General features: G+C 41.8%; 1 protein-coding gene and 3 long non-coding RNA genes across 4 annotated transcripts; 1 reads left to right on the forward strand and 3 right to left on the reverse strand.

The window, feature by feature from the left end:
• Positions 1-1,306: 1,306 nt before the first annotated feature.
• LOC135348107 (uncharacterized) lies at positions 1,307-5,482 on the reverse strand. The gene is made up of 2 exons (XR_010398665.1): positions 5,409-5,482; positions 1,307-1,910 (listed from the first exon to the last, which is right to left on the reverse strand). It is a non-coding gene; the product is annotated as an uncharacterized LOC135348107 (long non-coding RNA).
• On the forward strand, positions 3,331-4,900 carry LOC135348105 (uncharacterized). Its single transcript, XR_010398663.1, has 12 exons — positions 3,331-3,594; positions 3,776-3,828; positions 3,878-3,935; positions 3,995-4,028; positions 4,079-4,129; positions 4,183-4,266; positions 4,317-4,333; positions 4,385-4,426; positions 4,479-4,524; positions 4,573-4,637; positions 4,686-4,730; positions 4,791-4,900. It is a non-coding gene; the product is annotated as an uncharacterized LOC135348105 (long non-coding RNA).
• A 1,174-nt stretch (positions 5,483-6,656) lies between the features above and the next one.
• Positions 6,657-7,658, reverse strand: LOC135348106 (uncharacterized). Its single transcript, XR_010398664.1, has 3 exons — positions 7,349-7,658; positions 7,042-7,112; positions 6,657-6,990 (listed from the first exon to the last, which is right to left on the reverse strand). It is a non-coding gene; the product is annotated as an uncharacterized LOC135348106 (long non-coding RNA).
• Positions 7,659-10,965: 3,307 nt separating this feature from the next.
• LOC135348029 (uncharacterized) lies at positions 10,966-16,414 on the reverse strand. Its single transcript, XM_064546179.1, has 6 exons — positions 15,905-16,414; positions 15,441-15,736; positions 14,351-15,248; positions 14,005-14,088; positions 12,332-13,786; positions 10,966-11,792 (listed from the first exon to the last, which is right to left on the reverse strand). Exons 1-6 carry the CDS (start codon positions 16,265-16,267, stop codon positions 11,070-11,072), a joined length of 3,819 nt encoding a protein of 1,272 aa, XP_064402249.1. The 5' UTR covers positions 16,268-16,414; the 3' UTR covers positions 10,966-11,069.
• Between the last annotated feature and the right edge of the window lie 332 nt (positions 16,415-16,746).

A 16,746-nucleotide genomic window follows, 5' to 3' on the forward strand; every position in this document is an offset into this window, starting at 1 on the left:
TGTTAAAGCTTCATTGTCGAGCAAAAGCTAAGAAGCTTGAACTTGCACGTTGGCAGCTAGCTAGCTACAGGTGGCCTTGATTACGTAGTTGCAGCTGAAGTGATCCTTACCAAATATAATTATAGTAGAGAGCTAAAATTGTGACTGGTTGTTGGCTGACTCTGGATCCTATACTCCAGCCTGGCAGGAGCCATACCTCTTTAAGTCTAAGCTCCAGGCTTCTTTGCTGTCATCCCTGTCCACAGTGCATGTCTAATGTAACATGTACCACTCAATGTTTCAGCATGCCTCCAAGTCTGGTTTAGTTTTATTGCTCTTGAGTTGCTGTGCTAGTCATACATGCTACATGCACTGCATTATCACTCTTTTGGTTTCTTTATTATCATGTCACCAGCCGAGGGTTTGCACTTTAGTGCTCTAGTTTGTTTGTTTGTCTGTTTGTCACGAGTATATCTACTCACCTGGATGCTATAGCGCTGCGTTTGCAGCATAGGTAGCCTTCACATAACAATATCTTGGTTTAAATAGTGGCAGATTTTGATGTTAAAGCTTCTTTGTCGAGCAAAAGCTAAGAAGCTTAAATAAGCTTGTGACTAGGTCTGCTTACCTGGATGTTCTAGCACTGCGTTTACAGCATGAGTAGCCTCCACACAACAAGTTAGTACTTTTGTGATAGTGGCAGCTTTCGGTGTTAAAGCTTCTTTGTCTAATAAAAGCGAGCAAAATGTAGCTTGAACAGAACTTGCACATGCGTTACTTATAACTGAAGTGATCCTGTACCAAGAACAATGGAACAGGGTCACTAAAGTAGAAAGCTATATTATACCAGGAACAATGGAACAGGGTCACTAAAGTAGAAGCTTAAATTATAGCTCCTGCTGCTGACTGGGATCAAAAAAGAAAGTAGAATTGTGACTGGTTGTTGACTGACTCTGGATCCTATACGTACTCCAGCCTGGAAGGAGCCATACTTCTCTTAGTCTAAGACTCCAGGCTTCTTTGCTGTGATCCCAGTCCATAGTGCATGTCTCATGCATGTACGTTGTTAGTTTAGTTTTATTGCTCTTGAGTTGCTGTGCTAGCGCATGCTAGTCATACATGCTACATGCACTGCATTATCACTCTTCTGGTTTCTTTATTATCATGTCACCAGCCGAGGGTTTGCACTTTAGTGCTCTAGTCTGTATTGTTGTTGCTTAAAAAGTCATATCAATTGAAACACTGTTTAAAGATCCACGGATAGTTCCCTCACTAACAGGCTAGAGAGGCTAGTCTGTTACATCAGGACCATCGTACATTGCGTTAATTAATACATGCTGTACATGCAGTCATTGTCAAGAAAAAGCACAAAAGGGTTAATTGATAAAAATAAAAGTTTTACTAGCAAATTAATTTTTCTATTCAGTGAATCTACCCATGGCAAACAGTACACCCACATTGTAATAAAGGCGTAATTACATTCTAGCATGACACTAAAAATCAGTTCAATTTGTATAAATTCTTTCTTTATGTTCTATTATGGACCTGCAAATGGGGCATTCATCCAAGAGTCGAATACATTCCTCACACAGAGAAAAATGGTTACAAGGTTTGCTCAAAAATTCCTTTGGATTGGTGAGACACACAATACAAATGCTGTCTGGAGGAGTTACAGGCCAGATTCTATGATACAAATTGCGCAGAGAAATGAAACTTTCAGTCACCAAAAGAGCCAGAAAAGTCACTATACAGACAATCGACAATAAAACCAGAATGAAACGAGACAGAAATGACAGAGCCTTGACAATTACAATGCTCTGTTCACGTACAATGGCATCGCATATAGAGCCGATCAAAGCTAAAGCACACGATAAAATTGAAGTGCTGAAGAAACGTGCTTTGAGAATGTTTACTATGGACATTTTCCAAACCTGCAGTAGGAAATCAAACTGTAAAGGTATAATGAAGGCCCTCACTTTTTATCGTATAGGTTTGAAAAACTTGTCCATTTACTCACGTTCACAATGCAGACACACACAAAACTCAAGTTTGTGCATTCAGCTTCAACAAGAGTATAATTATGTTATAGTTATTGACTGGTTGACTAGTAATTATGGCTTATAAACAACCAATGCCGAGGGCGCAGCCCGAGGCTGAGGTTGTTTATAAACCATAATTACTAGGCAACCAGTCAACAACTGATTTATTTACTGCAAAAACAGCAAAACAGTCATTTGAACATCAGTGGAGACAGTCAAACTTGCTCTCACAGCCTCAGAATTATGCAGTTAGAACAGTTACAGGCATAGAACTAGCAGTACTACTGTGGAGCTACATGAGCTAGCTATAGGTTCAGCTAGCTGGAAGCCATGCATAAACTTTGACCAGACCCGCCCACCACTAAATGCAGCTGCGAGGTTTGTACATGTAGCTAGCTAGCTAGCTACCTGTACTGTAGCTGTTACTGTACTGTAGCTCTGAACTAGTCTGTTATTGTCAACAACACCAGAGTCTACTTGTAATCCTCTACTTCTGAGCCACAGCCTTGACTACTGAGAAAGCACAGAGCAAGAATTTGACTACAGGCTTCAGCTAGTTCAGTTCAGCTTACACTTGAATTTTATTGTGTGCAATGTACCAAATTTTGTCAAGATGCATCATATCAATTCAAATCTGCTGAGGAAGTAGATTATAAGAATAGTGCCTGGGGGAAGTAATTATATATATAGGTTATAGGCTGAGTCCAAGGTCTCTATGGGGTTTTGAGAACCGAAGGCCCGAGGCTGTAGCATCTCGAGCGTAGCGAAGGTGCTACTAAGGGCCTAAGGGTCTCAAAACTCCATAGTGACCGTTGGACGAGGCCTATAACTGATTTAGAATAGTGCTAAGCAAGCTAAGCTATTATTAACACAAAGAAGACTCTGTTTCTACAAACCTCAAGCAACATTAAAGCTTTGCTCTGGCTAGTCTACATAAAAAAAACTCACATTGAAGGCAGTTTCCGTCTCTTGCATAGCAAAAACGATTAATAGAAAGTTGTTATTCTACTTAGTAGTTAGCTCTGCACTAGAGCACTAGCTATTGGTAGCTGCAAGAGTGAGATAAAAGCTACAAAGCGGCACTGCAGAACACAAAGACTTTTAAAAATTAGTTTTTAATGATGCACTGCATCATGGTTACTATGATTTCGGTGTACTTGTGCATGTACAAAATAGATGTTGCTAAGCATTCCATGTATAATTGTGTAAAAAATGTTAAATGCATGTACACAGCCAAAAATCCACGGGTCCGTTTCAGGCCATTAGTTGAAAACGGGCCGTTACGGCCCCGTGAACGGCCTGTATACAGGATGTAGCCCACCCACGTCCTGTTTACAGCCCGTGGATACGGGCCTGTATTAGGGCGTAGCACCCACGTCCTGTATACAGGCTGTTGCAGCTGTAGCTTATGCGCATGCGCTAGCTTGGGGCAGGATGACGTCACCTGACTACAAAAAGAGAATGAGACAGACAGAGCTCTGAGAAAAAATCCTGCTGCTTGTCACAAGAGGAGCTGGTCCAAAAAGACAACTTGAAGAGGACTATACACTATTAGTCTACCTGTGAACAGAAAAAGGTGAAGCTGTAGCAGCATGTTATTATATTAAACAGTTATATTATTTTTATTGAACTTTCTCATAGCAGTTTGTGTTCCTCTAGTTCCACAGCTATTTCAAATCTGTAGTGAATTTGACCTCTAGTGTAGTTGGCAACAAAGGTCTGTAAATTTCACCTCTACTGTATGTTTATAAATTCAGGTTTGCACGTTGTTATGGACTTTTGAAGCTGGAACACTGGCCAATTTTACAAGGTAAACGTTTCGTTTTGCTTCCTTTTTGAAATAATCCTCCTCATCGTAGGCTCCCATCTGAAGTTTTTTCACTTTTTTGATAAAGAGGTGTTGAAGAATGCTCCCAGGTTTGTTATTCTCTTTCACTAGCATTCACATATTAAACACGCGATCAAATTGACTTTAGATAATGCTGCCGAGTTGAAGTCTGGACTAATTACGTAAGTGCCACTGTTCTATTGTGTTTTGTGATACGTTATTGCTTCTGTAGACACTAGATGTTGTCAGAAGAATGAACTAAAGAAAAAGCAACAGTTTCCTGGTAAGAAAATTCAGCAACTATGTAATCTGTGTGAATAGCGTATTGGTGTACAGTTGCGAGATATCTTCGAGATGAAAAAGAGCCCTTGTAATGTGTACAGCACACTGTAAGCTGTTGACTGACTTCATAGTACGCCGGTAAGATTATTCACAGTGGTGTGTTCTTCTTTTAATCTTCTAATTTCCAGATGTTGAAAAACTCAAGGTTTGTTTATTGTTTTCATCTTTAGCACTCGTTACACATGTTATTTAATAGATTTCTTTATTGGCATGCCGAGTTGGAGTCTGGATGTGTTAGGTAAGTGCCATTATTTTGTATGTGTTGTGGTGATGCATTATATGCCTCATAGATTGAAGTTTTTAGACGAATGATAAAGAGAATGCAACAATTGCCTGGTAAGCAACTTAGTTTAATCTATGTGAATAAGTATTATTAGTGTACAGCTGGTGAGCTATCTCGGAGATGAAGAACGGCCCTTCAAGCTGTTCACTGACTTCATAGTACGCCGGTAAGCAGTGGTGTATTTTTTGTATAATTCCCAGCCTCTTCTCTTCAGAGTCTATCTTTGTGCACAAAAACAAGACGAATAATTATAAATACAGTAAGTTAGTATACTTATGTGGCGTTAACGTACGGTTCAACTGGTTGTTTTTATCTGCAGTGCCACCGTGGGGATGTGAAGACACGGACATGATAATGAATAATGAGAGACATAATGTAGCTGAACAGAAATTAATATATATATATATCTTGTTCTTGTCTTCTTAATTGTGACCTTTTGAAGCATGATACTAGCTTATTAAATTGTGCATGAGAACAGTATGATACAGGCTGAATACAGGCCGTTTGTACGGGCTGTTTACAGGCTGTATGTGAACGGCCTGTTTAGTAGTGTCTACCCAACGGTCCGTATCAGGATGTGGTAAACGTCCTGTAACGGACATGTAACGGACATGTAACGGACCTGACACGCCCCGTGGATTTTTGGCTGTGTAGTGAACATATAATGGACCTCCATAGAAGACCTCTGAATGACTGAGAGGTCTCTATGAGAAATAAAGGACCTCCAAGTAACCAATCAGATTGCACCATTTGTGACAAGCATTTTCTAAAATATAATTACTGGACATCACCATGGATACGGACTGAATCAGTAAATAATATCTAATAATAGACAGTCTATTAGGGTCCGCAACTCAAAAAATCAATGTCAACTAATTCAAGTTTTTAGTGGTGCCATAGATAATCATAAAAATGGTAGCAATACACTTGCACTTACTAATCTCTTGGATCGTTAGCCTTTCTCCAGAAATTGTTTTGGGCTGAGGTCAAAAGTGTAAATTCAAAATAAAATTGAAATTAAGGTTACGGTCAACCGTTTGCTCATTAATTATTCATGAGCTAGATCTAGTGATCTTTTCCAGCTAGAATGAGCTGGAAGTCCAGCTGAAACGCAGTAGTCATTTCATGGCAAGAATAGACATTTTTACTACTAGGAGAATGTTGAACATTGTGGGGCGAGCGTAAGAAAACATGCTTGTTTTACGAATTAAAAGAAATATGTTGTATTTAAATTCAAGGTTATTAATTTAGTATATGTATATGTATAGTAGAAGCATTTTACATTCGCACTGGTAGTTATCAAGGTCGCGTAACTGAGTTCATGACAGTACCATTATAAGAACATGAGAAGGGCTGTGCAGAGATTAGGTTGTCAGCAGTGACTTCGGCTTCATCTATTTCAGCAATTGCTGCTACATTTTGGCCAAATACGTCCAATGTAAGATAGTTTCCACCTGGTGTGCTTATGATAACTTTAGCTCTCAATTGCTTTGTGGAGTGACGAAGACTTTGAATCAATGAGCATTTGTTGCATTTGCCTGTAGTGTCAGTTGAGATGGTGATCTTACTTTTGCAGTTGAGACATGAGATATACGAGTCGAGTGATAAAACACCTACAATTTCAGCTGATGGTACAGTTGGGAAAGTGTCTGGGACATCATCATGGGCCACAACATTTGGCAGTTCCTCAATTTTTGTCACTGTTGACCCGTTGCGAGGTACTTGAAGATATTTTTCGTGCTGGAACTCATTGACAAGAATGTTTTCAAATTTGTATGTTTCACCTTTTACAAGCGAATCAATCTTGTTCTCAAAAAGAATTAGCTTAGTTGATGTCGTGGAATCTGCGATATAAACATCTTGTTTCCAGAGCCCATCTGATATCTGGGCCTTAGCCTAAGGCTTAGGTGAAACCATCAATACTTTGGCATTCACTGTGACACGATCATACCCGTTCCTTGTTCGACACTTCATCAAGATGTAGGTATGTCTGTATTCAATATTTTATTAACATCGACGTGGAAGTCGGTAAGGATCATGAGTCCCAAAAGCAAATCATTGTGCCAGTCCATGACGTATGGATACTAGCCTCGATCCCAGGCCGAGTTTTCGCTTTTATAACTGTTAGGCGAACAACTGGGCCTGGTACTAGTTGTCTGCGCATGCGTCAAATTTTCATTGTATATTTGTGGTCGGCAAAAATATTTAATAAATCAATAATAGAAATTTGTACACAGAAAATGCACAGAGTGAGTACACAAAAGATGCACATAGGGAGCTGCTTCACAAAGGCCTGGGGAGTTGCCAGTTGTGCTGCAGCACAATTACAGTGACCCAGGGCAACTTCAGGATGATTGAATGCCTTCAAATTACGTTTCAAAAAGATTTAGCAGGCTGCTGGACTTCTCTGATTCTAGGCCCCAACTCGTAACTCATTACTTGAGAAAACGTAGATTCTCTTGATGTCTCTGAGCTACCCAGCAACGCTCGAATGAGCAGGTCATACTCCAGTCCTGTGTCTGTGAGTATAGGACAATATTAAAAGAAACCAAAGACGGTTAAACCCTTACCTCAAACTGTCCAGTCTCGTCCGTTAGTATAGCCAAGAGGAGCACTGTTGGGATAGCTGGATATTTTGCTCCTGTACAGAGAAGTAGACATTTTAAATACGTGTAGATCTATACATATTAAATTTCTCGGTTATAGTGTCATTGTCGACGAGCTGATGATGGCAGCACCAAGTTCTCTAGCTCACACTCTTCACTTGATCCACCATATTAATGATGAAACTATAGTCTACCTACATTCTTGCCAAACATGAACAAGACTTGATAGCATAGCCTAGCCGGCCATAGGGCCCACACAAAAATATCTGACCTTAACAAGCTTGACAAAGCTTTATACCTCTTCCCTTGTTGTTCAGTCTTCAGAATAAGCTTCAGAGAAGAGAGAAGCTTCAGCTAAGAGCCATTCCAATCGATTCCAATAATGATAAAACGGGAACTGACTTCTAGTACACGATAGTACACGAATATAAATGTCACGAAAGTGAACGAGAATATCCATTCGTCAGAATCTGACGAACGACTGACGCATGCGCAGACAACTAGTACCAGGCCCAGTTGTTCGCCTAACCGTTATAAAAGCGAAAACTCGGCCTGGGATCGAGGCTAGGGTGAGATCCAGAGGGGGCCTTTTTGCTGTTTTCGACCCAACCCTACTATTAGCACTACCGTGCTAATGTATGGGGTGCCGTTTGTGTCAAAATCCAAAAACAGTCGATGTTATGAAATGGAGTCGACGTCATAAAGGTCGACCTTATAACAGAGTCGACGTCATAAAGGTCGATGTTTTATAAAGTAGTCGATGTTTACCAAGAGTCGACGTCATAAAGGTCGATGTTTTGCCGTTTGTATTATGAAACGGAGTCGACGTTATAAAAAGAGTCGAAATGGAGTCGACGTTATGAAACGGAGTCGACGTTATAAAAAGAGTCGAAATGGAGTTGACGTTATGAAACGGAGTCGACGTTATAAAAAGAGTCGATGTTATCCCTTTCCTTGCCATTCGTGAAATCTGGAACAGGAGCGTCTTTAGGTCGATCAATTAGTGTGGATCCGGCCTCACCACGCCTCCATGTCATTCTATTAGTCTAGATCCGGCTAGCAATTCTAGCTGGGACTCCCAGTTCTAGCTCCTTTTGTTTAGCGGGTCAGAGACTGGGAGAAGATGATTGGCACTCCCTGGCTCCTTTGGATGTACAGCTGTCCAGATCCCTAGAACATACCCTCCATTCTGACGAGTTATCAGTGCATAGGGTGCTTACTAGATTCTTGCCAGCCAGTACAGTTCAAGCTACACACAGCACCGCTCAACTATTCTCTACCCCATTATCTAGCTAAATCTGGTCCAACTAGACAGCAGACACAGCTAGTTAATTCAGTAAAGCCAGGGGTAGCCCTACTTCTACGGTTGTTCAGTACCCACGGTAACAATTCCTCTGGGCTGGGCTAACTAGTTGAGCCACGCCTCCCAATTCTCAAGGCTAGGTACATGTCTCTGTCTAGCTGCTTCGTCAGCTTCTTGCTCAGTTTTGTGGCTTAGAGAAAGGCCAGCTACTCAGGGGGAAGAGTCCAGATGAAAGTCTGGCAGCCAGGTGACGTCCAAACGGTCAGTTATTCTTTCCACCAACTTTTTAATCTAGTCTAGTCCTGCTTGCACTGCTACTACTACTGCTGCTACTCTTCCTAGCTAGTCAAAGGTTTTTTTTTTTTTTTTTTTTTTTTTAACTACATATGCACAAAGAGACATCAAAGCTTACATCAAAGGACACAGATTTTTAGCCTACTTGACTGATAAGGCGGTTACCTAGACTACAGTTTGTTTGTCAGGGAGGAGCTCACATACAACTTCATCTAATTCATCATAACGATTCCTTACCCATTGTTGTAATTTCTACAACAGATTGCCAAGGAAAGAGTTATGATATGGAGTCGACGTTATGAAATGGAGTCGACGTTATAACAGAGTCGACGTCATAAAGGTCGATGTTTTAAAAAGGAGTCGACACAGCCTAACAGTAGCCTCGAGACCAGCCATTCGTTATGTTCTTTCAGATAACGAACGGCTGGTCTCGAGGCTACCTAACAGTGGCTGCAGTTTAGCTAGTTGCCAAGGATTTGTTGTTATAAAAGTCATAAAGGTCGGTGTTTTTAAAAAGCAGTCAATGTTTATGATTGGCGATTCTTACGCCTAGCTGGAGGACCTTGCTCACTTTTGTGAGGGTAGGACTAGTAATGTATTGATAGCAGGTAGTCTTAGGCTAGCAGAGAGTGTGGTGTCACTGACTGACTTAAAGTACTGAGTAGCCAGATAAAGAGCCTATTATAGTGTACAAGTAGTGTACAAGTGTACTAAGCGGGTAGCAATGTAGTGTACAAGTGTACTAAGCGGGTAGCATTGCTACCCGGTACCCGTACCCAGCTTCAAGCCTGTATGGATAAATTGAAGGGCTCTTTCAGCCAAGTAAATATTAAATATGATTCTTTATAGGTCATTGTCGATAGTAAAACTCTGTCATTGGGGTCTGGAAGGCATTCTCTACATAGATTTTTCATTATAATGTCTTTAAAATGTCGTTCTTCGAACTTTTGTGATTCTGTGATTCTTTACTCACTAATTCTGCAGCTACCCGTCGTTTATCTATTCTCTTACCCCTGTATAGGATGACCAGTGTGGCATTCTTCTGTTGGTAGTGAAACAAAATAGAGGGTACACGTTGTTACACACTGTCAGTTTCCATCAAACATTTTCTTGTCGCGAATCGTACACTTTAGTTACCGCTCAACTTTGTATATACTCGAAGTTGTATTTTTTGATGTAATGTGTGCATAGCATGTATGCGTATGCGTATACCCTATTTCCTACTACCATTGACTAATATTCGTGTTTAATTTTTCTTTTTGTAGTATTATGACCTTGTAGTATTATGACCAAACTGACAATTCAACTGCCGAGTTTCAGCAATGCATAACAGTGTTATTCCGTTCCATCCGTCCACGATTCCAGAAGAGTCAGTGGGCGACTGTCATCTGTATCTGTGGAATTGTGCACTCAAAAACTAACTCCCCTCACCCCCTTTCAAATGTTCTGTTTGATGTATAGTGCTCATATTTTCTTGCTGCATTAATTGCACTTACTAGAAGCTTTTGAATATAATAATATACTTGTACCAAGTCTAACAGTGCATGGCCTTTGATAGGAGACTATCAATTAAGGTCTTCAACCTATCCCTCAAGTCATAGTAGATTTAATTCCCCTAGGCCTTGTGCTTGTGCTATAATCCCTTTGCCCACTGCCCGGCCATGCAAGCAGCTCGGTCTCAGATATTATGCAGAGTAGCTAGCTAATGGAGGGGTGGGGTCTCATAAAGGAAGTGCATCAAACACGGTGAACTTAGACAAACCCGTCTGTGTAGACCGCTACAGCTGCTCAAGGATGAATCAAGTGCAAGTAAGAGTTTCTATAGGCTTCTAGTCATGTTTACTTGGATTTTAATTCGTGGATTTGCAAAATAATGCTTCGTTCTCGAGTTATGCCTAGTTTTGCTTACTTGGAATGCCATTGCAGCCTTTTCAGAAGAGTCCGTAGCAAAACTTGTTCACCGAGTGTTACTACTCTACTTAGTAGTTAGCTCTGCACTAGAACGCTAGCTATTGGTAGCTGCAAGAGTGAGCAGAGAGCTGCAAGGCTCTGACTTGCAGCCATTAATAATTTTAGACTTGAACTTTTGGCATTGATCGTTTTTAACAACACTCATGGTTGATCATTACCCACTATTCGCATACAGCAAAATAAAAGATGTTCACTGTTCATCATGATCAATGTGTATAAACTAGTTTTATGTTATGGCACCTCCACCGAGGCATCAGCACCCGCGGTGCTTTCATTGCCATAGCATTGCAACAATTATCGTAAAATGATTGCATGCATGCTCAAAATCTTATTAGCTTTGATGCTCCTTATACAAACAAATGTAGAAAAGCAAGTATAACATGTACATGTACTGTACAAGTAGTGGGAAAATTCTGCAACAATGCTAAACATCAATAACATAATAGTCTTTGCCTGAATACTTAGTTGTTGGGTAACCTGGATTGTTCGTGGGACCTGTGCTTGAAGTGGGAGTGGCTCGGTTCGTACTTCGTGGATCACCGCCTCCTCCTTGAGCCACTGGAGGTTGAAATTGAGAATTGGGGTAAGAAAAAGTGTTTGCTCTTCTCTGTACTTGGGTGGCCGGCCTTGTATCAGCAACAGTTGCTCGTCGCTCCATCTCAACACGCCTTTGATCAGTTGCCTGTCTTGAGTATGGCCGAGAAGGCACACTTCCTCTGTGTCTTTGTTCCATATCGTATCCAGTAGCAGAATGGGAACTGAGTTTAATTCGTTGACGCTCAAACTCTCGCTGTGTTTCGATCTCTCTCTGTCTCGTTGAATCGGGCTGTCTATTTCCGGACACAGGTATGGAACCACTTCTCTGTACTCCTGTCGGTCTGCCTGATCCAGGCCTAGAACTAGATCTTGGTTCTTGTGTGTGAGCATTTTCATCAAGATCATCAATGGAAGCATACACAGGAGCTTGTTTCTGGTACGGCTTTGTAGGAACAGTCATGTTTGTGTCTTTTTTCATAGGCGCCTTTTCTTGATTGCGTTTTGTTTGTGAATTAGTTGATGACTGTTTCATCCAATCAAGCACTCGCAATTTACGACTCCCTTTCACCTCCAGTTCCTTGAGATGTTCTTGAAATGATGCGTTTTGGGCCTACAGATAAACAGAATAGAAAAACAGTAACAGTGGTACATCTGATAGAATAATAGCCCAGGTGTGAGTGTGTCTAACTGCAGTGTAAACTGAGAGGTTAAACTCAAGAGACTGATGTACTGTTCATGCATGCATGGGAAACTTTAACTTCAGTGATGTACACCTGGTATATAGCAGGTTGAAACTATGTAACAATAACAATAAGGTGACAGCCTGCCAATTACGTAACACAGACTGGTTGTAGTAGATGCAGTACTTACAGCAGGTGTCTCAAATTTCATGGCAGTAAGGGGAATTTTAACCAGGCATACAAGACTTGCATGAGGTATTAAAATAAGGTAATCGTGAAACAATGAGCAACAGTACATAGAGAATGGGTATAAAGGGATCAAATGTGGAATAGACGCTGGCAGATTAAGGGGAACAGGTTCATAGTCCATTTCTAAAAGCATTAGGAAATAGATATACTAGATCTAGTTACACAACCATAAACGCTACATTTGTTTTATATACACGTTTTATTATCATTACACACGTACCTGTGTAGCAGGAGAGGGTGTGTCCCTATCATCATTAGGATTGTTAGTGATGAAATAAGTGGGAGAGTTTGGCAGCGAGTCGTCACTTATTGGTGATATTGTTGGACGTTGCTCTTCATGTGGATAGCGATTGGACCATCCTGAATCTCGGCCAGTACTAAACGTCTGTGTCCTACGAACATCACCTCCTACATGTCCCCCCTGCGATGGGGGCCTGTAGTTTCGAGACCGTGGATTCGCTTGGTTATAGCTCTTCAGTTGCCCAGTTTCAGGCCGTGTATTTTGCCCCTGTGTAGTACCAGAGTTGGTAAATGGAGGTGGCTGTTGAAATCGTGTTGATTTTATGACCTCATGATTCTGTGAAGGAGGCAGGTTAACTCTAGTTGGATAGGTAAATGTATTTGGGGCCAGATCACTGTGGGTGTGCTGTGACATAGGGGTTAGCGGAGTGCTCGGACTGGGAGGGGGGCGGTACGCAGTGGGAGTGGAGCCCAGGGATACGGTAGGTTCTGTTGAACGTCGCTGCTGTGAACTGGAGTAGCCAACTTGCTTTGTCTCTGGTTCATCAAAATAGTTTGTGTTCCAAGTGTGTGCAAACTGTTTCTGTTCTTGAAGTGGATCCGCATTTCTTTGCGCGTATTTCAAAAGGCCTGTCGATTTATCATTTTCTATAAATGAAGATCGTTTATTTGGCTCTCGAGTAACGACCTCAGGGTACACAAGGCTTGTTTGGTACTGCTTGTGAGCTGCTTTTGGTGTGTCGTACACAACTGCATCGGAGCTACTGGTAGTTATGGTAACTGAAGCATCGGAACTATAATAGTTTGTACTGGCAGTTCCAATGGTTGAAGGGTGCGCGTTAGCAGAACTGACAAACGATGGAGTTTTAATCGACTTTTTCATTTCTAGGTGATTATCATCATCTATCCATTGCCTGTGTGTGATATCAGCGCTCTTCAGAGTGTTATTCTTTGAGGATTCCTCTTCATTAAACGTATGCGGACTGACTTTGATGGTGGGTGACATTTGCATGCGAACAAGCCTGGGTGAATCGTAAGTAGGGGGTACGGCTACTAGTGGAGACAAGGGTCGAGAATTTTGTCTACCTTCAGTAGAGTTACTTTGTTGTTTCAGAGTTGATGCCTGATTTACACTGGCTTTTCTTTCACTTGTTTCATCCAGAGGAGGTGAAATAGCTCCATCCGAACTGTCAGCTGGTTCTGTAGACGACTGTCGCACCCTGGAGAGAAAACTTGCTATCACCGGAGGCAGTGTTGCCGTAGCGCTAGAAGGCCGGAAATTGTTCATCTCAGTTTTACCCGTCACATTGAGATCAATCTTCTGTAAATGTTCCACACTGGCATGAAATGGAGAGCTGTAGGAGGAGACACTAGATGGGGGGAGTAGACGCGGGGAGGTGAAGCCAGAGGGAGAAGGACTCCTCAGATCAGACCACTGCAGGAGAGGAATTGCATCATGCCCAGTATTCTATGATTAACATGAGGCAATTACAAATATATGGCACAGGTCATTTCCTTTACACTCGTGCAGACTTAAACAATAATACTGTTAAATCCACTATTTTACTGTCGTACTGCCATTTTTACTGTCGTACTGTCATTCTAGTCCATCATACAGTACAACAAAAACTTCTATGTATGCCTCAAATGTACCTCTGCCTCCATATCCTGTGAGAGTGCTACAAGGTGGGCCGGGGGTCGGGGTACCATTTCACTCTCCCTTACTTCATCCATTATCTGGGGGAGGGGGGAAGGTTGGTACAGTACGGAGTTTCATTACAATTACGGACTATATCAGTCTCCTGGTCAGATTTACTACACAATGAGGTTTTTTTGCTGGAGATTAGATGCTCTAATCAATAATATTTTATTTTTAAAACCACATAAACCACAAAATTAAATATACATGTACGTCGTACGTAAACACACTGTTTGACAGAACTTAATGCTCTAGCCTGAAACTCAAGTTATGAAGATGAAATAAATAAACATCACTTACAGTTTTGAAGTCGGTGGGTGAGGTCACTCGAGGTGTGTCAGTCCACCCCGACAAGTTCTCCTCTGTGCCCTCCTGTACTTGCGGCTCTGGAGACTCAACATTCTTATCAAACCAGTTATCAACAAGTGAAGGGGAATTGTCATTAATGACTTGAGATTCATGCTCAGCAATTTGAACGTGTTTTCTTCGAGGCTCGATGTCATGACTAAACACACCAATGTCACTTTCTCGGTTCTCGGACAACAATTGGTTGACAGCTTTCTGGGAGTTGAGAAGTTTTCTTTCAGATGCTCGGCGATTATGCCTTGCTTGTTCTACTTTACTATCGCTTGCTCTACGGAATCGCTCCAACTCAGAGTTAGGTTCATCGCCATGAGATGGGTGCTCCAGTTTGGAACCTGAAGTGTGTCTTGGATGAACAAAGTGTTCGTTGTTAGCGGTAAGTTCATTTAAAAGGTCATCAACTTCACGGATAGGATCAGTGGTAATATCAGATTGCTTGTAATTGGAGGTTACAATATTAGATTCTCTACTTTGAGTGGGGTAAATTGCCTCGCTTGACTTGTACTGTAGTAATGGACTCTCAGGTTTTTGAAAAGCATTGTTTCTATTCGGGGAGGTATTGGGAGCTTTCCTGTCTTTCTTTGGTGAGGGTAGTGTCTTTGAGTGTGATGAGATGTGATCATATAGTTCCGAACTGTCTGGGTAGTAATTTCGTGGTGGTTTAGGTGGACCTTGCATCAACTGTGATGGTTGTGAAGGGCCTTGTGAAGTGAGTGGAGAGGGTGGTGTAGCGTGCAAAACTCGTAGTTCAGGGGAGGGTTGAAAGTGTTCGAGGTTGCCTCCTATACTGCTGCTACTGGTGCTGTCCTGTGAGCTATGTGATGGTTGGAATGACCTGCCAGAAAAAATGAGAGTGTTACATGTGCGTACAAACGCTAAATACAATCAAGGCTCATGCAGTATGTCTGGTGATACTTTTCCTATCACTAGCCTACAAAACAAATAATAGTCACTATTTAGTCAATTTTTAGTTGTCAGGAACTACAACCTATTTTTATGAGCAGATAAATGTAACATTATTATCTACCTGAGCCGTTGCTCCTGCACCCACTGTCTCACAAGTTTTTTCCCATCCTTCTTCTTCTTGTGCTCTCGGCCGGTCGTTTGAGATGACCCAATCTTATGTTGCTCGGTAGGACTGTGCCTAGGGGCCTCTTCCTCCTTGTACGGGGAAACCCCGGGCTTATGCTTGGGTGAGTGTGTGTGGTCATCCTTGTATGGGGAGCGGTGGTGATGGCGATCAATTATTGGGGGAGTGTGCTCGGGAGAGTGGAACGATCTCGGTAAGGTTTGTGAGTTCAGCACAGCAGGTGATTTCTGGAGCTGTAGTACATGTACCACTCATCAGACATTACTGTACGTATTTTAATGTTTATGCGCCTTTAATATATTATAGCACTAATCATTTAGTCGTGCAATTTTTCGTATGTGTACAATTTAAATACATGCATGAGGTGTCACCTTACGTATTATAACAAGCAAGTAACTTACACTGCTCGTGGGGTACGGTTCCTCCACGATCCCTCTGTCTGTCTCCCTCCCCTTGGGCGCCATACTCACAAGCTCCTCCTTCTCATCCCCCAGTTCATCTGCCAAGTCCAAAAGTGAGCCATCCATATCATCATCCTGAGAAAAGTTGCTACTACGACTCGACTTTGAGAGACGAGAACTAGACCCGGACTTTAACCCCTCTCTCCAAGAATTCCCGTCTTGTTGTGGTTCATGTGACCTAGTACCTACTACCCAAACTGTCTTGTTGCAGGGCATGTGGAGATTTATCTTCATAGTGATTGGGAATTCCTCGTGTATGCTCATGGCTAGTAGCCAGCCTATGGGGGACTGAGGTTGCATCATCTTGATTCAAAATGTGGGGCATGTCAGGCAGGAAAAGCTGCATGTTGTCAACAGTTTGAGGCTCCTTTCGCAGATCTGGACTGTCTGTATCTTCGTAATGGTCTGGTTGTTTTGCCAAGCCTCGATGAGACATGGCAGCTATCAGAACTGGATCGTCACTGGGTAACTTTCGAGGTAGGCTTCGAGATTTCTTCAATTTGGCCCCGTGTGATTTGTCAAGGGAATCTATGGGATATCCAAACATGTCCACAGTGGGAGGTATTACCATAGGGCTGCGTAGATCAGGAGCTAAAGAGGGGAGGGGTAAACTGGTAAAGGGTATGAGCCATTTGTTATGCAAGCCTTAGTATCTAATACTAGAACCTTGAAATTACTATGACAGTTATTCAAAACAATCGCGACACATGTTTAGAATAATTATGCTTGTCACAAATGGTGCAATCCTATTGGTCACTGAAAGAGGTTCATAAGAGATTTGT

Source organism: Halichondria panicea, chromosome 14, assembly GCF_963675165.1.
Source record: "Halichondria panicea chromosome 14, odHalPani1.1, whole genome shotgun sequence".
Lineage (NCBI taxonomy): Eukaryota > Metazoa > Porifera > Demospongiae > Suberitida > Halichondriidae > Halichondria > Halichondria panicea.

Coding starts and splice junctions, on each gene's coding strand:
- LOC135348029 (XM_064546179.1), bottom strand. CDS start 16,267: ATGATGCAACCTCAGTCCCCCATAGGCTGGCTACTAGCCATGAGCATA. Junction 14,089..14,350: donor CACCCACCGACTTCAAAACT/GTAAGTGATGTT, acceptor CCCCTCCCCCAG/ATAATGGATGAAGTAAGGGA. Junction 11,793..12,331: donor CACCCTCTCCTGCTACACAG/GTACGTGTGTAA, acceptor GTTTATCTGTAG/GCCCAAAACGCATCATTTCA.